The sequence below is a fragment of the Bos taurus genome, chromosome 5 (assembly GCF_002263795.3).
Source record: "Bos taurus isolate L1 Dominette 01449 registration number 42190680 breed Hereford chromosome 5, ARS-UCD2.0, whole genome shotgun sequence".
Classification (NCBI taxonomy): Eukaryota; Metazoa; Chordata; class Mammalia; order Artiodactyla; family Bovidae; genus Bos; species Bos taurus.
In genome coordinates this window covers 38560672-38578604 of record NC_037332.1, presented here as the reverse complement: position 1 = coordinate 38578604, position 17933 = coordinate 38560672, and the positions used below count along the sequence as shown (strand labels likewise).

The following is a 17933-nucleotide window of genomic DNA, read 5'->3' as shown; positions in this document are numbered from 1 at the left end:
CATGATCTTAGTTTTCTGAATGTTGAGCTTTAAGCCAACTCTCCTCTTTCACTTTCATCAAGAGGTTCTTTAGTTCCTCTTCACTTTCTGCCATAAGGGTGGTGTCATCTGCATATCTGAGGTTATTGATATTTCTCCCGGCAATCTTGATTCCAGCTTGTGCTTCTTCCAGGCCAGCGTTTCTCATGATGTATGCTGAATATAAGTTAAATAAGCAGGGTGACAATACACAGCCTTGACGTACTCCTTTTCCTATTTGGAACCAGTCTGTTGTTCTACGTCCAGTTCTAACTGTTGCTTCCTGACCTGCATACAGATTTCTCAAGAGGCAGTCAGGTGGTCTGGTGTTCCCATGTCTTTCTGAATTTTCCACCATTTATTGTGATCCACACAGTCAAAGGCTTTGGCATAGTCAATAAAGCAGAAGTAACCATATAACTACATATTAATACTAGTACACAGAATCAAATCATTCTTTCTCCATAATATGACACACATTAAATGTGATGGGCTATATGTACTGACATAAAAATCAACTATATATTTGCTAAGTGAAAAAAGCAAACTGAAGCTGTATAAAAGGACTGCACATTTAAATGCTAATGTCCATGTATATCTGCTTCAAAATGCCTTTTTAAAAGGGTCTGAAGAATACAGAGCAAAGTACATAATGTCATTTGGGCAAAGAATGAAACTGGGGATCAGATCAGATCAGATCAGATCAGTCACTCAGTCGTGTCCGACTCTTTGTGACCCCATGAATCACAGCACGCCAGGCCTCCCTGTCCAACACCAACTCCCAGAGTTCACTCAGACTCACGTCCATCGAGTCAGTGATGCCATCCAGCCATCTCATCCTCTGTCGTCCCCTTCTCCTCCTGCCCCCAATCCCTCCCAGCATCAGAGTCTTTTCCAATGAGTCAACTCTTCGCACGAGGTGGCCAAAGTACTTGAGTTTCAGCCTTAGCATCATTCCTTCCAAAGAACACCCAGGGCTGATCTCCTTCAGAATGGACTGGTTGGATCTCCTTGCAGTCCAAGGGACTCTCAAGAGTCTTCTCCAACACCACAGTTCAAAAGCATCAATTCTTCAGCGCTCAGCCTTCTTCACAGTCCAACTCTCACATCCATACATGACCACTGGAAAAACCATAGCCTTGACTAGATGGACCTTTGTTGGCAAAGTAATGTCTCTGCTTTTGAATATGCTATCTAGGTTGGTCATAACTTTCCTTCTAAGGAGTTAAGCGTCTTTTAATTTCATGGCTGCAGTCACCATCTGTAGTGATTTTGGAGCCCAGAAAAATAAAGTCTGACACTGTTTCCCCATCTATTTCCCAGGAAGTGATGGGACCGGATGCCATGATCTTCGTTTTCTGAATGTTGAGCTTTAAGCCAACTCTTTCACTCTCCTCTTTCACTTTCATCAAGAGGCTTTTTAGTTCCTCTTCACTTTCTGCCATAAGGGTGGTGTCATCTGCATATCTGAGGTTATTGATATTTCTCCCGGCAATCTTGATTCCAGCTTGTGTTTCTTCCAGTCCAGCGTTTCTCATGATGTACTCTGCATAGAGGTTAAATAGGCAGGGTGACAATATACAGCCTTGACGTACTCCTTTTCCTATTTGGAACCAGTCTGTTGTTCCATGTCCAGTTCTAATTGTTGCTTCCTGACCTGCATACAAATTTCTCAAGAGGCAGGTCAGGTGGTCTGGTATTCCCATCTCTTTCAGAATTTTCCACAGTTTATTGTGATGCACACAGTCAAAGGCTTTGGCATAGTCAATAAAGCAGAAATAGATGTTTTTCTGGAACTCTCTTGCTTTTTCCATGATCCAGCGGATGTTGGCAATTTGATCTCTGGTTCCTCTGCCTTTTCTAAAACCAGCTTGAACATCAGGAAGTTCACGGTTCACGTATTACTGAAGCCTGGCTTGAAGAACTTTGAGCATTACTTTACTAGCCTGTGAGATGAGTGCAATTGTGCGGTAGTTTGAGCATTCTTTGTCATTGCCTTTCTGGGGATAGTGTATGTAAAGCAGAAAAGTTTCTTTTTAACTCAATGAATTGCCTGAATTTTTACAAGCATGATTTTGTAACTTTTTAAAAAAGATGCAGCTCTAATATTCATTTCAGCAACTCTACCAAAAATGCACATGTATCATATTAAGATAAATTAGTTTCATTTTTAGAATTATGTAAGCTTTTGAAAACAAACTCATTATTACCATCAGTCTATGTTATATGTAAAAATAAAACTGACAGATGACTATTCATATCATGCTCTGACAATGCTAGAAACTGAGAACTCATGAATTCTCAAAGATTGGTTACTCTACTGTTTTCTGAAAAGTTAGACTATATATGTAACACAATAAAAGCCTTCCATCATACACATATTTCAAATATGTAAAAACAATCATCACAACTACCTCACAGTAAGTATTCTATTTTTTAATTCTTTTCAATAATTCATCAATGGCAAAAAAAAAAAAAAAAATAGTTCAATAACAGCCTGGTTTCTAAAATTTCTGTCTGTCTTCTGCCAGTAATTATCCATTGAGTTGCTACTTTATGCCAGACTCCATGCTAAATATTCTGAAAGCAAAGCTGTATAAAAGACATACCCTTCCTTCAGTACATGGAGAAAACAGGCAAAAATTAAACTTTACAAAATAATAAACGGCAGGACACAAACAAGGTACAGCAAACATACAAGAAAAGAATTCTCAAGATGCCTTATGTATAGTCTTTGGTTTTTATCTAATAAATAGGAAAAGGTCAAGAAATGTCCTACTAGGGATTCAACGCTGCAGAAACAATCATAACACAAAATACAAAGCAGTATCTTAGCCAGGGTTATATCAGTGTCTGTCAGCATTATGAGAAACAAAACAAAAAGCTAAATTTTTACTATTTTCAATTTTAAAATATATAATTATAATACATAAGGCTGGGACTGAATAATTATGAATGGTAGGGGCTGGGTGACAACAAAGCAAATAAGAATTTAAAACATGGTCATTGTCCTATGGGTTGTCTTACAGCTTTTCATGTGATAATAACTATGGGATAACATTTGTGGACGTGTATGAAACAGTTTGAAAAGTTATTACAAGTAATTCAGTTATATCACTAGAGCTCTAAAATTTAACATCTGTGCCAGAAATTATGAGTCAGTAGGAAAAAAAACAAAGCCATATCTGCTAAAGATATTTTTGGAAATCAAGAAAAATAAAGAGATATAAAATGGAACCAAAAAAAATCAATAAATTTTGTCGAAACATATCAGCAATCATAAATAAAACATTTTAAAAACAGAGCAAATCTTTGTTCCCACTGGGCAAGAACAGAGTTGTCTGAAACACAGGGATAGTACGTATGAAGTAAATTGCACCTACTAAATTCATATACAATCATACACCTCATATGTTCTTCATTAAGTCAGTAGTACACAGACAGAAACAAATGTTTGAAAGCTTAGAAATTATTTCAACTCCCATATCTACATCTCTAGCTGGATTATAACATACCACAGACAAAAAGAAAAGGGGAGAAACCATTATACATACTTAAGAATGACATTCAAGTAAGTAAAAGGCAAATAAAAAATAATTATAGATTTGAACTACATAGCTGTAATTTGAAATGTTCTTAAAAATCAAATAATGGTGTTACACTAAATTATCTCTAAGGTTCTTTGCAACACAACACTTCTCATAATTCTAAGAATTTCAAATGAAGAGTTCCTAAGGAATTACATTATTCCTTAGCACACAATCTTACAGCACCATCTTCTGGTATAGTATTACCGAGCATAGTCTAACCATCAGAAAAGGAAGAAAACTCATGGTATGACACCTGCTTTATTTAGTAAAATGTTATGGTAGATACATTTTTAAAACTCAAAATATATTATCAAATTGGGTAACTGAAGTTGACTGATAAGCAAGAACACAGGTTACACTGGCTTCATTAAAGCATCATTTGTGGAAGACAAACTGAAAAGACAGCAAGATTTCAGAAAGGTACAGAAGATGGGAAAGCTAAACAAACAAACCCTATGTAGGCTAGATATACAGAAGACAAGAGTGATGGATGTTAAACTGCCTTAGGATTGAAATGTCCAGATGTGGGTGGTGACGGCCACAAGCAGTACAGCGAAGTACAGGAAGGATACGAAGGGACGATAGATTTAAATCAGACACAAAGACAGGAATAAAAATAACGGTGTAAACTCTGGTCCACCACAGCCAACGGAAAAATCCTAAATATATACATGTGCAAATATATATGTATAGATATTCATATTATAAAAGATAATATCCCTTAATGCTTAATTCAGTATTAACCAGATGTAAAGGGTTAAACAGTGAGTATGAGTGTTTCAGAAATCACTGCTTTTAGCTAACACTGAAGTGCTTACTATGTGTCATGCCCTATACTAAGCACTTTGAGTGGGTCTCTTTTAAAAAGACAACCTACTTAAGTCATTTATTATCTCTATTTTTCAGCTGAGGGAACTGACATTTGAAAATTAACTAGCTGGCCAGTAGTTGTGGTGAACAGGCGACAAAGTTAAACATAAGGCCAAACCACTTGACTCCAATGGCCCCAGACTACAATGACTTAAGGACTCATCAGCATGAGACTGATAAACAGTACAATGCGTTCAGAACGCACAGAGAATTGAAATAGCCGGACTTTCCCAAAATTTGAGACAAGAAACATGGTAGGAATTTTTTTAAAAGTCACTATAACTTCCAATAGCACCAAAATAGCCAACATTTCCTATGTGTTAAGCCTCGTTCTAACTAATTTATTCCTCACAAAAACCCCATGACATACATACCGTTATCTATCATACCATTTCACAGATGAGGAAATCAAAGCCTGGAGATGTTCAAAACTTACCCAAGATCTCAGTGTTTGAACCAAGCTAACATGACAGTCTTAAGCTCTTAACTACAATCTGTGCTCCTCCAGGACATATCACACTTTAGAGTCAAGTATTATGAGGCTGCACAACTACAAAATGACAACTCTTGTCTGGAATACCAATCTAGGAATGTTCACACTTGCTGCTTGATACTTGACTGTAATGCCATCTGCTTTGACCTACTGTAATGCTCTAATAAACAGAATACTAAGAACACACTTGCTTCAATTATTCTAGGTAAGTAGAAAAATTCTGAATAGGTCAATCTAGCTTTTAATAAAACAAAACTAAATTGGAAACCAAACAATCTGGAGGGAAAAGAGCAGAATGCTAACCTGAATCAGTCACTTACCTTGAAATACTTCCTTCTCATTCTGGTCATGTTCATCAGCATAACTCCCGAGTTCACTCCAGTTTTCCCATAGTATGGATGTCTGGCAAAGCGATTATACCAGCCTATTCGAGGCTCTTCATGTTCTGGTGCCATTGCAGCAATTTGTGTGGAATTAAACTTCTTTAGCAAAGCCCAAATATCGTCAACGGGCCGTAAAAAAAGGATATCAGTGTCAACATACAATAGTGAGTCAACTTCTTTCAGGATTAACTATGGGGAGAGATATTTGAATCAGTAACTCTATTTCATTATAAAACACCAAGAGGCTTTCATTATTTTTTTAAAAACTACTTAAGAGATAAACTACTTGACATTAATTTTTTAAATTAATTTTTCCCAAGTCTGCCATTTTTACAATAGCATATATAGATATTCTGCTAATCTTTTTATTAACTTTTAAAGAAGAAAAGCTATGAAAACACATCAGAATAAAAACTCAATACTAAAAACTAGACTAAAAAAGTAAAAGCAATATCCTCAACGACTAGGGAGGAAATGTTTTCCATAATGGAAAACAACATTACCTTTGGTGAACTGACATAGCAAATCTTAATTTCCTGAGATAAATACAGAAATTAGCCAATACAAATGAAGATCTGAACTTGTCCCCTCTACCGTAACACTAATAACTGGTACCTTTACTTCATAATGCCCTCAGCCAGCAATCAGTAGAGCCAAAATTGAAATCCAGACCACCAAGCTCGAGTCCATGCTCTTAAAGATGAGCTGACCATCTCCTAACAAATCAAAGATCCTGCATTTAAATAGCAAGGGCTAAAACAAGACTTGTCTTGGAAGACTGGCTATGTCACTTCTCCAAGACATGTCAAACCTCCTTCCTGCTCTGGCTGTACTCAGCTATGTCTAACTCTTTGCAGCCCCGTGGCCTGCAGCCTGCCAAGTTCCTCTGTCCATGGAATGTTTCAGGCAAGAATGTAGGAGTAGGTTGCCCTTTCCTACTCCATAGGATCTTCCCCACTCCGGGGGTTAAACCTCCAACATGTATCTTTTACAGGAATTTTCAAGGGTAAGTTTTTATTTCTGCCTCACCCAAAGACTTTAGAATCTGACCCCTGCAAATTTAAATTTGTCTATCCCAGTGTACTAGTAAGACTCAATGATTAGGTTAACCTAAATTAAAGCTTTTTGGTTAAGAATATAATGAGGATAAGAGCTTGATCCTCATTCTGTTCCCTTTCAAAGCTGCTGCCTCCTTCTGAAGCTAGGGTTAAGCCATCACCTTAATGACCAGTTGCGAAGCTGAAATCACTCCATGCCCCCAGATTTAATAGCAGGCTGAGGGAAAAAAACCTGACAGTTAACCACAGAGCCTGAATAGAGAAGGTTCACTTGTTCAAGGACTATAATTAAAAGGATATGTACGTATGTGTCTGTCTGTCTGTCCCTCTCTTCTTTTTTGGAGGACAGAAAAGTGAACGCAATTGTTTTGCTTCTGTACCATGAGACAAATGTGTTTACAGACTACTGTATTGTTAGCAATCTAGGAAGACGCTACAGGAAGCTCCAAGGTCACTGTCGGGAGCCACTGCCATCGGCGGTCACGTTGTATGTGTGTGTGTGTGTGTTCTGTCACTTAGTCATGTCCCACTCTTTGTGACTCTGTGGACTGTAGCCCACCAGGCTCCTCTGTCCATAGGATTTCCCAGCCAAGAATACTGGAGTGGGTAATCACTTCCTCCTCAGGGGATCTTCTCAACCCAGGGATGGAACCCACGTTTCCTGCATTGCAGGTGGACGCTTTACCACTGAGCCACCAGGGAAGTCCACCTGGAAGCCACCAAGGAAGTCCACCTTCACACATAAGGTGAAATGACAATCACATCAGTATTTTTCTATGGTTCCTTCTGGAGGAAGGAGGATTTGCCAGAGCTTACATTGGATCTTTTAATCCCTCCATTTTTTAAAAAAGTTTTTTAATGTTTATTAATTGACTTGGCTGTGTCAGGTCTTAGTCGTGGAACATGGGGTCTTTCCTGCAGTGTGCAGGCTTAGCTGCCCTGTGGCACGTGGGATGTTGGTTGCCTGTCCAGGGATCGAAACCACATCCCTGCACTGTAAGGTAGATTCTTAACCACTGGACCAGGGAAGTCCCTTAATCCCTCCATTTTAAAAGAGGAGAAAGTTAAGGTTTTTACTTAACTACTTCAGTAAATACTTTAGGAAAATTCTTCATTTAAGAAAAATGAAGAATCAACTTAACTTAGAATCTGGTTAAAAAGATGCAGAACTAAGAGTGAATGAAGTACAAGAACAATTTGACAGGTTTCAAGTATTTAATTTCAGCATTTCAAATTTTTAACTACATCACATCATTAAATGATCTGGCAAACTTCCTATCAAAACATCAACAAGTAAACTTTACAATGCTGAATAAAACAGAAGAGCAGTGGTTGTAACCTCATGCTTCTTTCACCACTCATTGCTTTCCAGTGGTGTATTCTTGTTTATTTAATGTCATAAAGTGCTTGTTTAAATGTTCATCTCCCATATCAGACAATAAACTCTATGAAAACAAGAAATCTGGGTACATATTCATTCCTATATGCACAGCAGTTCAGTACGGATACGTGGCAAAACAAAGGCACTCAAACTACTAATTAAATGATGTAACACTGCAATGATTCAACCTAAATATTTTTTTTAATTTTTAAAATTTAAAGCCTGCATGAAGTTATCTAAAACTTCTTAGGCTTTTCCCCTCTTAATCCCTTATTTGTGTGCTTCTTACAAGGGAGGCAGACAACAAGGAAGATATCCTAGGATCAAGACTTTTTATGCCCAGCAATAAACCTACTGGTTAGGCAGATTCAGCTATCAAAATGTAACATGATTTTAAATCTTAACTGACATTCTAGATTTGACAAACTCTATTCTCAATATGCTAAGAACTGCCTTATTCCACTTAATAACAAACAAGCTTCTTCCCGATAATTCCTATACAGAACTCATGCACTTTCAATATTTCTACTACCGTAATTATTTTAAACATTATAGTGGTTTTAACAACTACTGAGAATTTTTTAAATGTGGGTGAATTAAAATGGAAGAGGTAATCTTGCTTCTGAATATTTTTTAAAATATTTATTACTTATTTGAGTGTACTGGGTCTTAATAGCGACACATGGGATCCTCTATCGTTAGCTGTGGCAGTGGGATCTAGTTCCCTGACTAGGGCTCAAACCTGGGCCCTCTACACTGGGGGCAGAGTCTTAATCACTGGACCACCAGGGAAGTCCCTGAATATTTTTAGATTAAAAAAATAATAATCAGGGTTTATCACCAGAGACTACCACCAAAGAGCCCCACTGAATAAATGGTTCCCATTTCCCTTTTAATTCACGTGCCTCAAATTCTGTTTCTGTGTTAAAAGTATCAGCTAGAAAAGGTGAACTGACTTGCTGTTAAAACAGAAATAGTTATTTAATAAACTGCTTCATTTCCCAAATTACAAATGCAGCCTGCAACTGGCAGGTGATCCTGCCACTGCATTCCTACTGGCAAAGACTTGGCTCCATTAAGATCTGATAATCTCTAACTCCTTCTCAGGGCTTCCCACATGGCGCTAGCAGTAAAGAACCTGCCTGCCAATGCAGGAGGCATAAGAGATGTGGGTACAGTCCCTGGGTCGGGAAGATTCCCTGGAGAAGGGCATGGCAACCCACTCCAGTATTCCTGCGTAGAGAATCCCCTGGCCAGAGGAGCCTGGTGGGCTATAGTCCATGGGGTCGCAAGAATCAGACACAACTGAAGTGACTTAGCAGGCAGACAGGCAACTCCTCCTCAGAGAAGAAACAGTTTATAGCAACTGAATAATTAAAATGTAAGAAATAGTACTGCAACAGAAATTACTTACACTTTTCATTTTTAACAGCATATTTTACCATAGCTTTTATTTGTTCTATGGGAAGTTTTTTCTTTCTTCTAATATTCAAAGGGAAAATAATTTGTGTGTGTTCATTTAACTGATTTACATGAAACTCTTCATTAACTCGTGTGTAAAAGCAAGATGCAAACAAAAATCACTGGAGAAAAACTTACTGGCAAGAACAATCTCTGGGAAGCACACGGTTTAAACAGTTTTTTCCACTCTGCTGCATTCTCACTTGGAAAAGTTATCGGGTATAATGAATAATTAAATGTTTGCAGAAATGACCAGCTGTCAAGCTACAATAAAAAAAAATAAAAGAACTCAATTCAAACTTCTGCAAAATTATAAACCAAGATTAGTTTTCAAAAGCTAAAAATTAAGATGTTATACATCGTATGTCATACACAGTTAAGAGAAAGAAGATTTTTCTTTCCCACCGTTTTCATTCAAAATCTTAAAATCATTCTAATAGCTAGAAAGAATTCACCATAAAGATCTAAGGGACAATTAAAAGGATAAGAGTATCAGTCAAAAAACCAGGAAGTTGAAAGAACTATACAAACTGTTCACCTCCATCAAACTTGACCTAATGTACAAATCTTCTCAATCCTTAAACAAGTTAAAGTCAGAAAAATTAAGCACTAATTTTATTACCATTGTATGTATGACATAATAGAAAATGTTTACAATCCAAGTCAGATCAACGTAAAGAACTGATGAGAAAATATTATCTGGGACTTCTCTGGTGGTCCAGTGGTTAAGACTCCATGTTTCCACTGCAGGGGGCTCAGGTTCATCCCTGGCTGGGAAACTAAGATCCCACATGCTGTGATGCATGGCCAAAATATATTTTTTAAAAAAGAAAGAAAATATTTATCTATGCATTTTTTATATTCATAAGATATTCCTCATGATTAAATATTTCAGTAAATATATATCTAACACAGAGTTTTTGTTTCTGGCCGCACTGTGCGGCCCACAGGATCTCACATCTCTCCAATCAGGGACTGAACCCAGGCCCTTGGCCAGAAAAGCTCCAAGTCCTTACCACTGGTCTGCCAGGGAAATTCTTCCAGTGCCAATTTTTAAAAAATCATTACAAAAAAAAGCAAAATCTGATTTTCTCATCTGAAAATCTATAATGAATACATTTTAGTTTCCTGAATGCATCTGGAGACTCTGAATTGTTTCAAATTCAGAAAGCGTTACCTATCATTGCTGCTTCAACAGTATTGTTGATGTAAATTTTCTACAGAGCATTCACAATCTCTGGGAGAAGAAAAAAATACAGACTGAAGGTCTCTTTTTGAATTATGTCTGTGTTCAAGTAATTTTTAGAAACATCCTCCTTCTTCTTTTCTTCCAACATATGTTTGGAAGGAACATATGCCTTCCAACATAGTTTAAGGGAATAGCTTTATATCCAACACAGCTTTGATGTCTCCATCAACTAGTTTCAAACACTAGCATTTTATTACCCTTGCGTGACTTATTAATCACTTATTAAAGACCCTTTAAATACCAACATCAAAATGAAATCTTAATCATTTTTAAAATTCCAGTATCTAGTCATCTTTTTTGCAGTAAAAGCACATTCCAGAAAATATTTGATTCTCTTTCATCAAAAGAAAACCCAAACATTCTCAGAGTTAACTATGATAGTTAATGAAAAACTAAGTTTAAAAATATAACACATACTACACAAGCAATAACTCATCTAGATTTGAAGACAACAGAGAGCTGCATATAAGATGAAGCAATAAATTTATTTTACTTTTATATTATATTTTCAAAGGCTTCCATAGTTGGTAGCAATCTGTTGCTAGTCTTTGAACTGTTAGGACAAGATTAATTCTTCTGTTAATATTTCAGAAAACAACCCAGATAATTACCTTAGGATCAGAAAAGCACATATCACAGATACAGAAACTATAAATATTTTAAAACGGTTAAGTAAGGCTTTAATTTTGGTTATTTTATTGAACTACAGCTGATGTACAATATTCTGTAAGTTACAGGTATACAATACAGTGATACACACTTTTTAAAGGTTATACACCATTTATAGTTATTATAAAATACCAGCTACAGTTCCTATGTTGTACAATATATCCTGTAGCTTATTTAATACATAATAGTCTGCATTTCCTAATCTCCTACCCCTGTATTATCCCTCCTCCTTTCCCTCTCCCAACTGGTAACCACTAGTTTGTTCTCTGTAACTGTGAGTCTGTTTCTTTTTAGTTATATTCACTTGCTCACTGTAATTTTTAGATTCCACCTATAAGTAATATTAAACAGTACTTTTTTTCTCTTACTTATTTCACTTAGCACAGTATCCTCCAAGTCCATCCATGTTGATGCAAATGGCAACATTTTCATTCTTCTTTATGGCTTGTTAGCATTTCAGAGTGTGTGTGTGTGTGATTACATACAACCTCTTCTTTATCCATTCATCTGTTGATGGACACAGGTTGCTTCCATATCTTAGCAACTGTAAGTAATGCTGCTATGAACATTGGGGTGCATGCATCTTTTCTAATGAGTGTTTTTAGGTTTTTTCCCCAAATATAAACCCAGGAGTGGAACTGCTAAGTCATATGGTAGTTCTATTTTCAATTCTTTGAGAAACCTCCAAACTGTTTTCCACAGTCTGCACCACTTTACATTCTCACCAAGAGCACACAGGATTCCCTTTTTCCACATCCTAACATTTGCTGTTCGGATCTTCGTGATGATAGCCATTATGACAGATGTGAGGCAAGATCCACCGTGGTTTTGATCTGCGTTTCCCTGATGACTAACATGCAATATTGAGCATCTCTTCCTGTGACTGTTGGTCATCTGCATGTCCTCTCTGGAGAAATGTCTACTCAGTTCTTCTGCCCATTTTTTTAATCAGGCTGTTTTTTGATGGTAAGTCGTATGAGTTGTTTATATATTTTAGACATTAACCCCTTACTGGTCGTGTTGTTGTTCAGTCACCAAATCGTGTCCAACTCTTTGTGACCCATAGATTGCAGCACACCAGGCTTCCTTGTCCATCACCATCTTCCGGAGTTTGCCCAAGTTAATGTCCCTTGTATCAGTGATGCCATCCAGGCATCTCATCCTCTGTCACCCTCTTCTCCTTCTGCCTTTAATCTTTCCCAGCATCAGTGTTTTCCAATGAGTCAGCTATTCACAACAAGTGGCCAAAGTGTTGGAACTTCAGCATCAGTCCAATGAGTGCTCAGGGTTGATTTCCTTTAAGATTGACTGGTTTGATCTCGTTCCTATCCAAGGGACTCTCAGGAGTCTTCTCCAACACCACAGTTCAAAAGCATCAATTCTTCAGTGCTCTACCTTCTTCATGGTTCAGCTCCCACAACTGTACATAATTACTGGAAAGACCATAGCCTTGACTATACAGACCTTTGTCGGCAAAGTGATGTCTTTGCTTTATAACACACTGTCTAGATTTGTTATAGGTTTCTTGCCAAGAAGCAATCGTCTTCTAATTTTAAGGCTACAGTAACCATCTGCAGTGATTTTAGAGCCCAAGAAGAGGAAATCTGTCACTGCTTCCACCTTTTCCCCCTCTATTTGCCATGAAGTGACAGGACCAGATTCCATGATCTTCATTTCTCAATAGTGAGTTTTAAGTCAGCTTTTTCACTCTCCTCCTTCACCTTCATCAAGAGGTTCTTTAGTTCCTCTTTGCTGCCATTAGAGTGGTATCATCTGCATATCTGAGGCTGATGATGTTTCTCCCAGCTATCCTGATTCCAGCTTGTAACTCACCCAACCCAACATTTCTCATGATGTGCTCTGTAAGATAAATAAACGGGTGACAATATACAGCCTTGTCATACTCCTTTCTCAATCCTGTACCAGTCAGCTGTTCCACACAGGTTTCTAACTGTTGCTTCTTGACTGGCACACAGGTTTCTCAACATAAAGGTAAGGTGGTCTGGTATTCCCATCTCTTAATTTAAGAGCCTTCCACAGTTTTTTATGATCCACACAGTCAAATGCTTTAGCATAGTCAATGAAACAGAGGTAGATGCTTTTCTGGAATTCGCTTGATTTCTCTATGATCCAGCAAATGTTGGCAATTTGATCTCTGGTTCCTCAGCCTTTTCTAAACCCAGCTTGGACATCTGGAAGTTCCCAGTTCATGTAATGCTGAAGCCTAGCATGCAGGATTTTGAGTAAATCCTGCATGCTAGGCATACTGGTCATATCATCTGCAAGTATTTCTCCCACTAAGTAAGCTGTGTCTTTTTGGCTGGTCAATGGTTTCCTTCGCTGTGTAAAAGCTTTTAAGCTTAATGAGGTCCTATGTGTTTATTTTTGCTTTAGGAGACAGATCCAAAAAACACTGCTATGATTTATGTCAAACAGTGTTCTTCCTATATCTTCTTCCATGAGTTTTATGGTCTCAGGTGTTACATTTAGGTTTTCAATCCATTTTGAGTTTTTGTGTATGGTCTTAAGAGAATGTTCCAATTCCATTCCTTGTAAAACAGTAAGTAAAGCTTTATATCTCTTAGAATCAAAGATTTTAGCAGGAAACTAAAAGACTTGAGGTCACAAGTAGTATTTTTCAACTAATATGAAAAATGAACTAAATTACCTGAGAAAATATCAAACAAGCTTTACCTACATAGGTCAAGCATAAAAATCCAAATCAGTTTGAAAGCTTAACTGAATGGACACAGAGAGACAGACAGAGATGGTTAAGGCATAATCACCGTCACTTTTACCACCATTTCAGAACACAAGGTTATGAGATTTCTGGGGAATTTTCTTATTTGTGTATGTTCTCCCTTCTATGTTTATCTGTTCTCTTCTTCCTGCATAGTAATTTTTTTTTGTTAAGACAATGCAGTGGTCCTGATTAAAAGAGTATATTTTCAGTCTTCACAAGTAGCTAGATATGGTCACATGACTAAGATCAGACCAATGATATACTGGCAGGAACATCCTGTGCGACTTCTAGAAAGTCTCCTTAGAAAGGAGGAGAACACTGTTCTTCACTCCTTTTTCCCTCATGTTGGCTAGGATATGAGTGTGATGACTGGAGCTTGAGCAGCCATCCTGGATCATGAGGTAGAAGTCTTATGTTAAAGATGGCTCAGCCACATGAGAGAAAAAAGAGCAGAATCCCTGAAAACATGGGGCTGCCACGTAACACAGACTACCTGCTTTTATATAAGAGAGAAATAAACTTCTATCTTTTTAAGACATTTTGGGTTTTCTGCCATTACAGCCAAACTGATTGCAACTAATGCAAAACCAAAATAGAAAACCTTACTATCAGAACAAGAAGTCACTTCCCTCCATATTATCAATTAAAAGTTCCCTCCACTCAAAACAGAATCAAAACCTTGTGCACACTCTGACTGAGCCACTCTCAAGGCACGGATGGGAACACAATTAAGACACAGGACTTCTCAGTCAAAACATCCTGGAACTACAGTTAGTAAAACAAAACCTCCATGCTTGGCAAAGGACTAAGTAGGACTAAGCAGCCTAACGCCTTCACAGAGACAAGCCTCCTTCTTACACTCCAGGTCTGGATGCACAGACGCAAGTGGCAGCAGGGAGCAGTCCCCACTCTAAGAGGGCAGAGCTGCAGGATAAATATTTTTGTTCAATAACATTTTACTATAGTATATGTTAAATACTCAACTCTACAGACCTGACTAAGTCTCAAATACTTACTATGCCTTTAAAACTATCATGCAGTTGATCTTCAGCAAAAATATGGAACTGAAGAGGTTTGATGCTAAAAATGAGCGCTGACTTCAACATGGTTACAGTTTCTTCCAGTCTTTCCCCGCAGGCAACCACGGCTAGGTGCACTCTCTCAACGGGCTGCATTTTCACGCCATATCTGATAGAAAAGATAACCACATATTCCAACAGTTTTAGTACAGGGTAACATGTTAACAACATGGTATTCTGACTGTGTTCAAAGACTTAGGTTTGAACAATAAGGTCCTACTGTATAGCAGAAGGGATTATATTCAATATCCTGCAATAAACCATAATGGAAAGAATATGAAAAAATATATGTATATAATTAAATCACTTTGTTGACTTCAATTTTTGGCTAGAGATCCTTTCTGTAAAATGTAAAAGGGCATTAGAAATTATATTGTTTAATAGTTGTATGTATATATTACTAAGTAGCAGGAACAGGTGGGTGATCAATCATTTTTCTTAATTTTACAGGCTAAAATTATTGCAGTTACATTGCTTATTAGCACAGGACTTTGGAATCTTGAGTATTCACGTTTGCATGTGGCAGAGTGGACCCAGAACTGTTTTCCGAAGAAAATCTTGTTCATGGATATTCCCTGACGAGGATATCAAAAAAGAGAAAATATGCTAAATAAAATTAAATACAAACAACTGACTATATAAAAAAATGCAGGCATGTGTGTGTGCTCAGTCATGTCTGATTCTTTGCAACCCCATGGACTACAGCCCGCCAGGATCCTCTGTCCATGGGATTTCCCAGGCAAGAATACTGGAGTAGGTTACCATTTCCTCCTCCAGGGGATCTTCCCAACCCAGGGACTGAGCTCATGTCTTCTGCATCTCTTGCCTTGGGCAGGTGGATTCTTTACCACTAAGCCAGGTAGGCCCAAATATTAAATTCATACATCTTAATGTTTTAACATTAAACCTTTGGAATTATACTTTTATCCTTTTTAATAATTATACCAATTATTTATATTAACATGATAAAAAATTAAGCCTGGAGATAGATAGATAGATAGATAGATAGATATAAAACGTGCTCCTGCTTTTACTGTGGATCTGCCCATTCCTATTAACAAGCTTGTTTGTTAAGGGCCTAGAGACACTTAAGACAGCAGTTGAAACTGATGCTTTTCTGGTCTTACTGGGTTCCTGAGGCCTGAGAACAGGTTCATTTCTCTTGTATACACAATTACTGGTAACTGTCAGCCTTCAGCACAGAATACTCACCTCCTAGGAAAAAAAGGGGTGATTTCCTTCCCTGATCCCTCAACTGGGAGACTGAAACTCATAACCTTGATAACTTACCCTTAATGGGCTGATTATTCTAAAGGTGAAGCTCTTTACAAAAAAACAACAAAAACTGCTTTTAAGAAAATGAAACTTCCCCCAGATACCTGACAAAGTTAAACATTATTACACCACTTTGTTAAAGGTGGTAAATGGAGAAGTCACATATAAAGTGGTATTTCTTGGAAGAAGAATATTTACTATTCAAGAAACGGTGCTGATATTTCACTCATCAAGTTATTAAGATTATTAATAAGATTAAGATATCAGGTACATATCTTGCCTTTAAAATTTACATCAATCTACCAGGAACTGATTTTTATGAGTGGTCTGAAGAGGGGACAACTGCACAATTTTGCATGTGGCTATCCAGTCGTCCAAGCTCCTTCTGTTACAGGGTCACAGAGAGGCCAGCCTTTCCCTACCCACCTGCTATGCCACCTCTCTCACACATAAGGTGTAGCCCAAGCTCGGGTCTTTTGAAAGCTCTGTGTTTCTGTACTGATAGCAATTAGAAAGCAACAGCACCTCCTTCCTGTCTGCACCCTCTATCCATTCCCCTCTTTTCTGTGGAACCCGTCAGTGTTTAACACTGGATCCCTATCAGGGGAGACCATCCACACATTCTATATCTAAACAAGGGCATGTGAACCCAGTTCATCTCTAAGCAGTGGAAGTCAAGTAACACAAGCAGAAGCCAGGGCAATCAAGACACACAACAATTTCACAGAGCTCTAAACTGTCTCATCTTTCTGATAAATGCCTCCAGATCCTGTTCCTCATGATGACCAAGATCTGAGAATCTTATAATGGGCTCGAATTACCCAGCTGGCCATAACTCGATCCTGTTCCAAAGATAAAAAGCCTGGAGACTTAAGAAAGTAAGCAGTAACAGGCATGTGCCACTTTGCAGAGAACTCTCTACATACAGAGACAAGAAGCAGAATAAACCTGCTCAAGAAAAACAAGTCAAATGTTCTTCATGGAAAAAAAGTCCCTCTGAGTCAGTCCCAGGGACTCTGGCTCTCAGGCACTGCAGCAAGGCTTCTTCTAATCATACTGCTAGCACTCCTCCCACCAGTTTCTATGAAATTTGCTTTTCTGTGTCTCTTTTCACTAAAAGCATTATACACAGTACATCTAAACTGAGAAGACAAAACATGGTTTGAAGATGTCTCTGCCCACCACCCAGTCCCTAGACCCAGGGATGGGAAGTCACTGCAACTGGACGAAATCTAAAGTAAGCTTCTACACTAGAGGAAGGGATGACTGAAACTTTCGAAGAAATTAATAGGAAAGTAGCCATTCAAGGAATTTTGATCCCAACTGAATGGTGTTAATATTGTCAGGATCTACAAAAATGTGCTATATGTTATATATTAATCACAGTGTGAATAAGAAAAAACCCCTGTGGATTTAAAGAAATGTTATCCAAAAGGACATTTTAAAGTCCACTCTCTTCTTCTACAGATATAGGATCAGAAGATATCCTTCAGATAATTCAAAGTTAATACCTGAGGGTCCCCATGACTAAATTTGGCATCACCTGAACACAAACAGCAATTTTGACAGTAATGAAGGGTAACACATTCTATCAAAAAAACTGAATCAATGGGTCCAAAATGATACTAGTAAAGGGTAAGGAGGGCAGGGGGAGGAACTCTCCT

The 17933-nt window shown here is 37.8% G+C and overlaps 1 protein-coding gene across 2 annotated transcripts in view; it reads right to left on the bottom strand.

The window, feature by feature from the left end:
• GXYLT1 (glucoside xylosyltransferase 1) overlaps positions 1-17933 on the bottom strand; it is a 51740-nt gene that overhangs the window by 18686 nt on the left and 15121 nt on the right. For both annotated transcript variants that reach the window (XM_005206430.5, NM_001193167.1), the window contains 3 exons: positions 14932-15103; positions 9393-9518; positions 5292-5543 (listed from right to left, as the gene is read on the bottom strand). In XM_005206430.5, coding sequence (XP_005206487.1) covers positions 5292-5543; positions 9393-9518; positions 14932-15103 — 550 coding nt within the window. The remainder of the gene's footprint in view (positions 1-5291; positions 5544-9392; positions 9519-14931; positions 15104-17933) is intronic.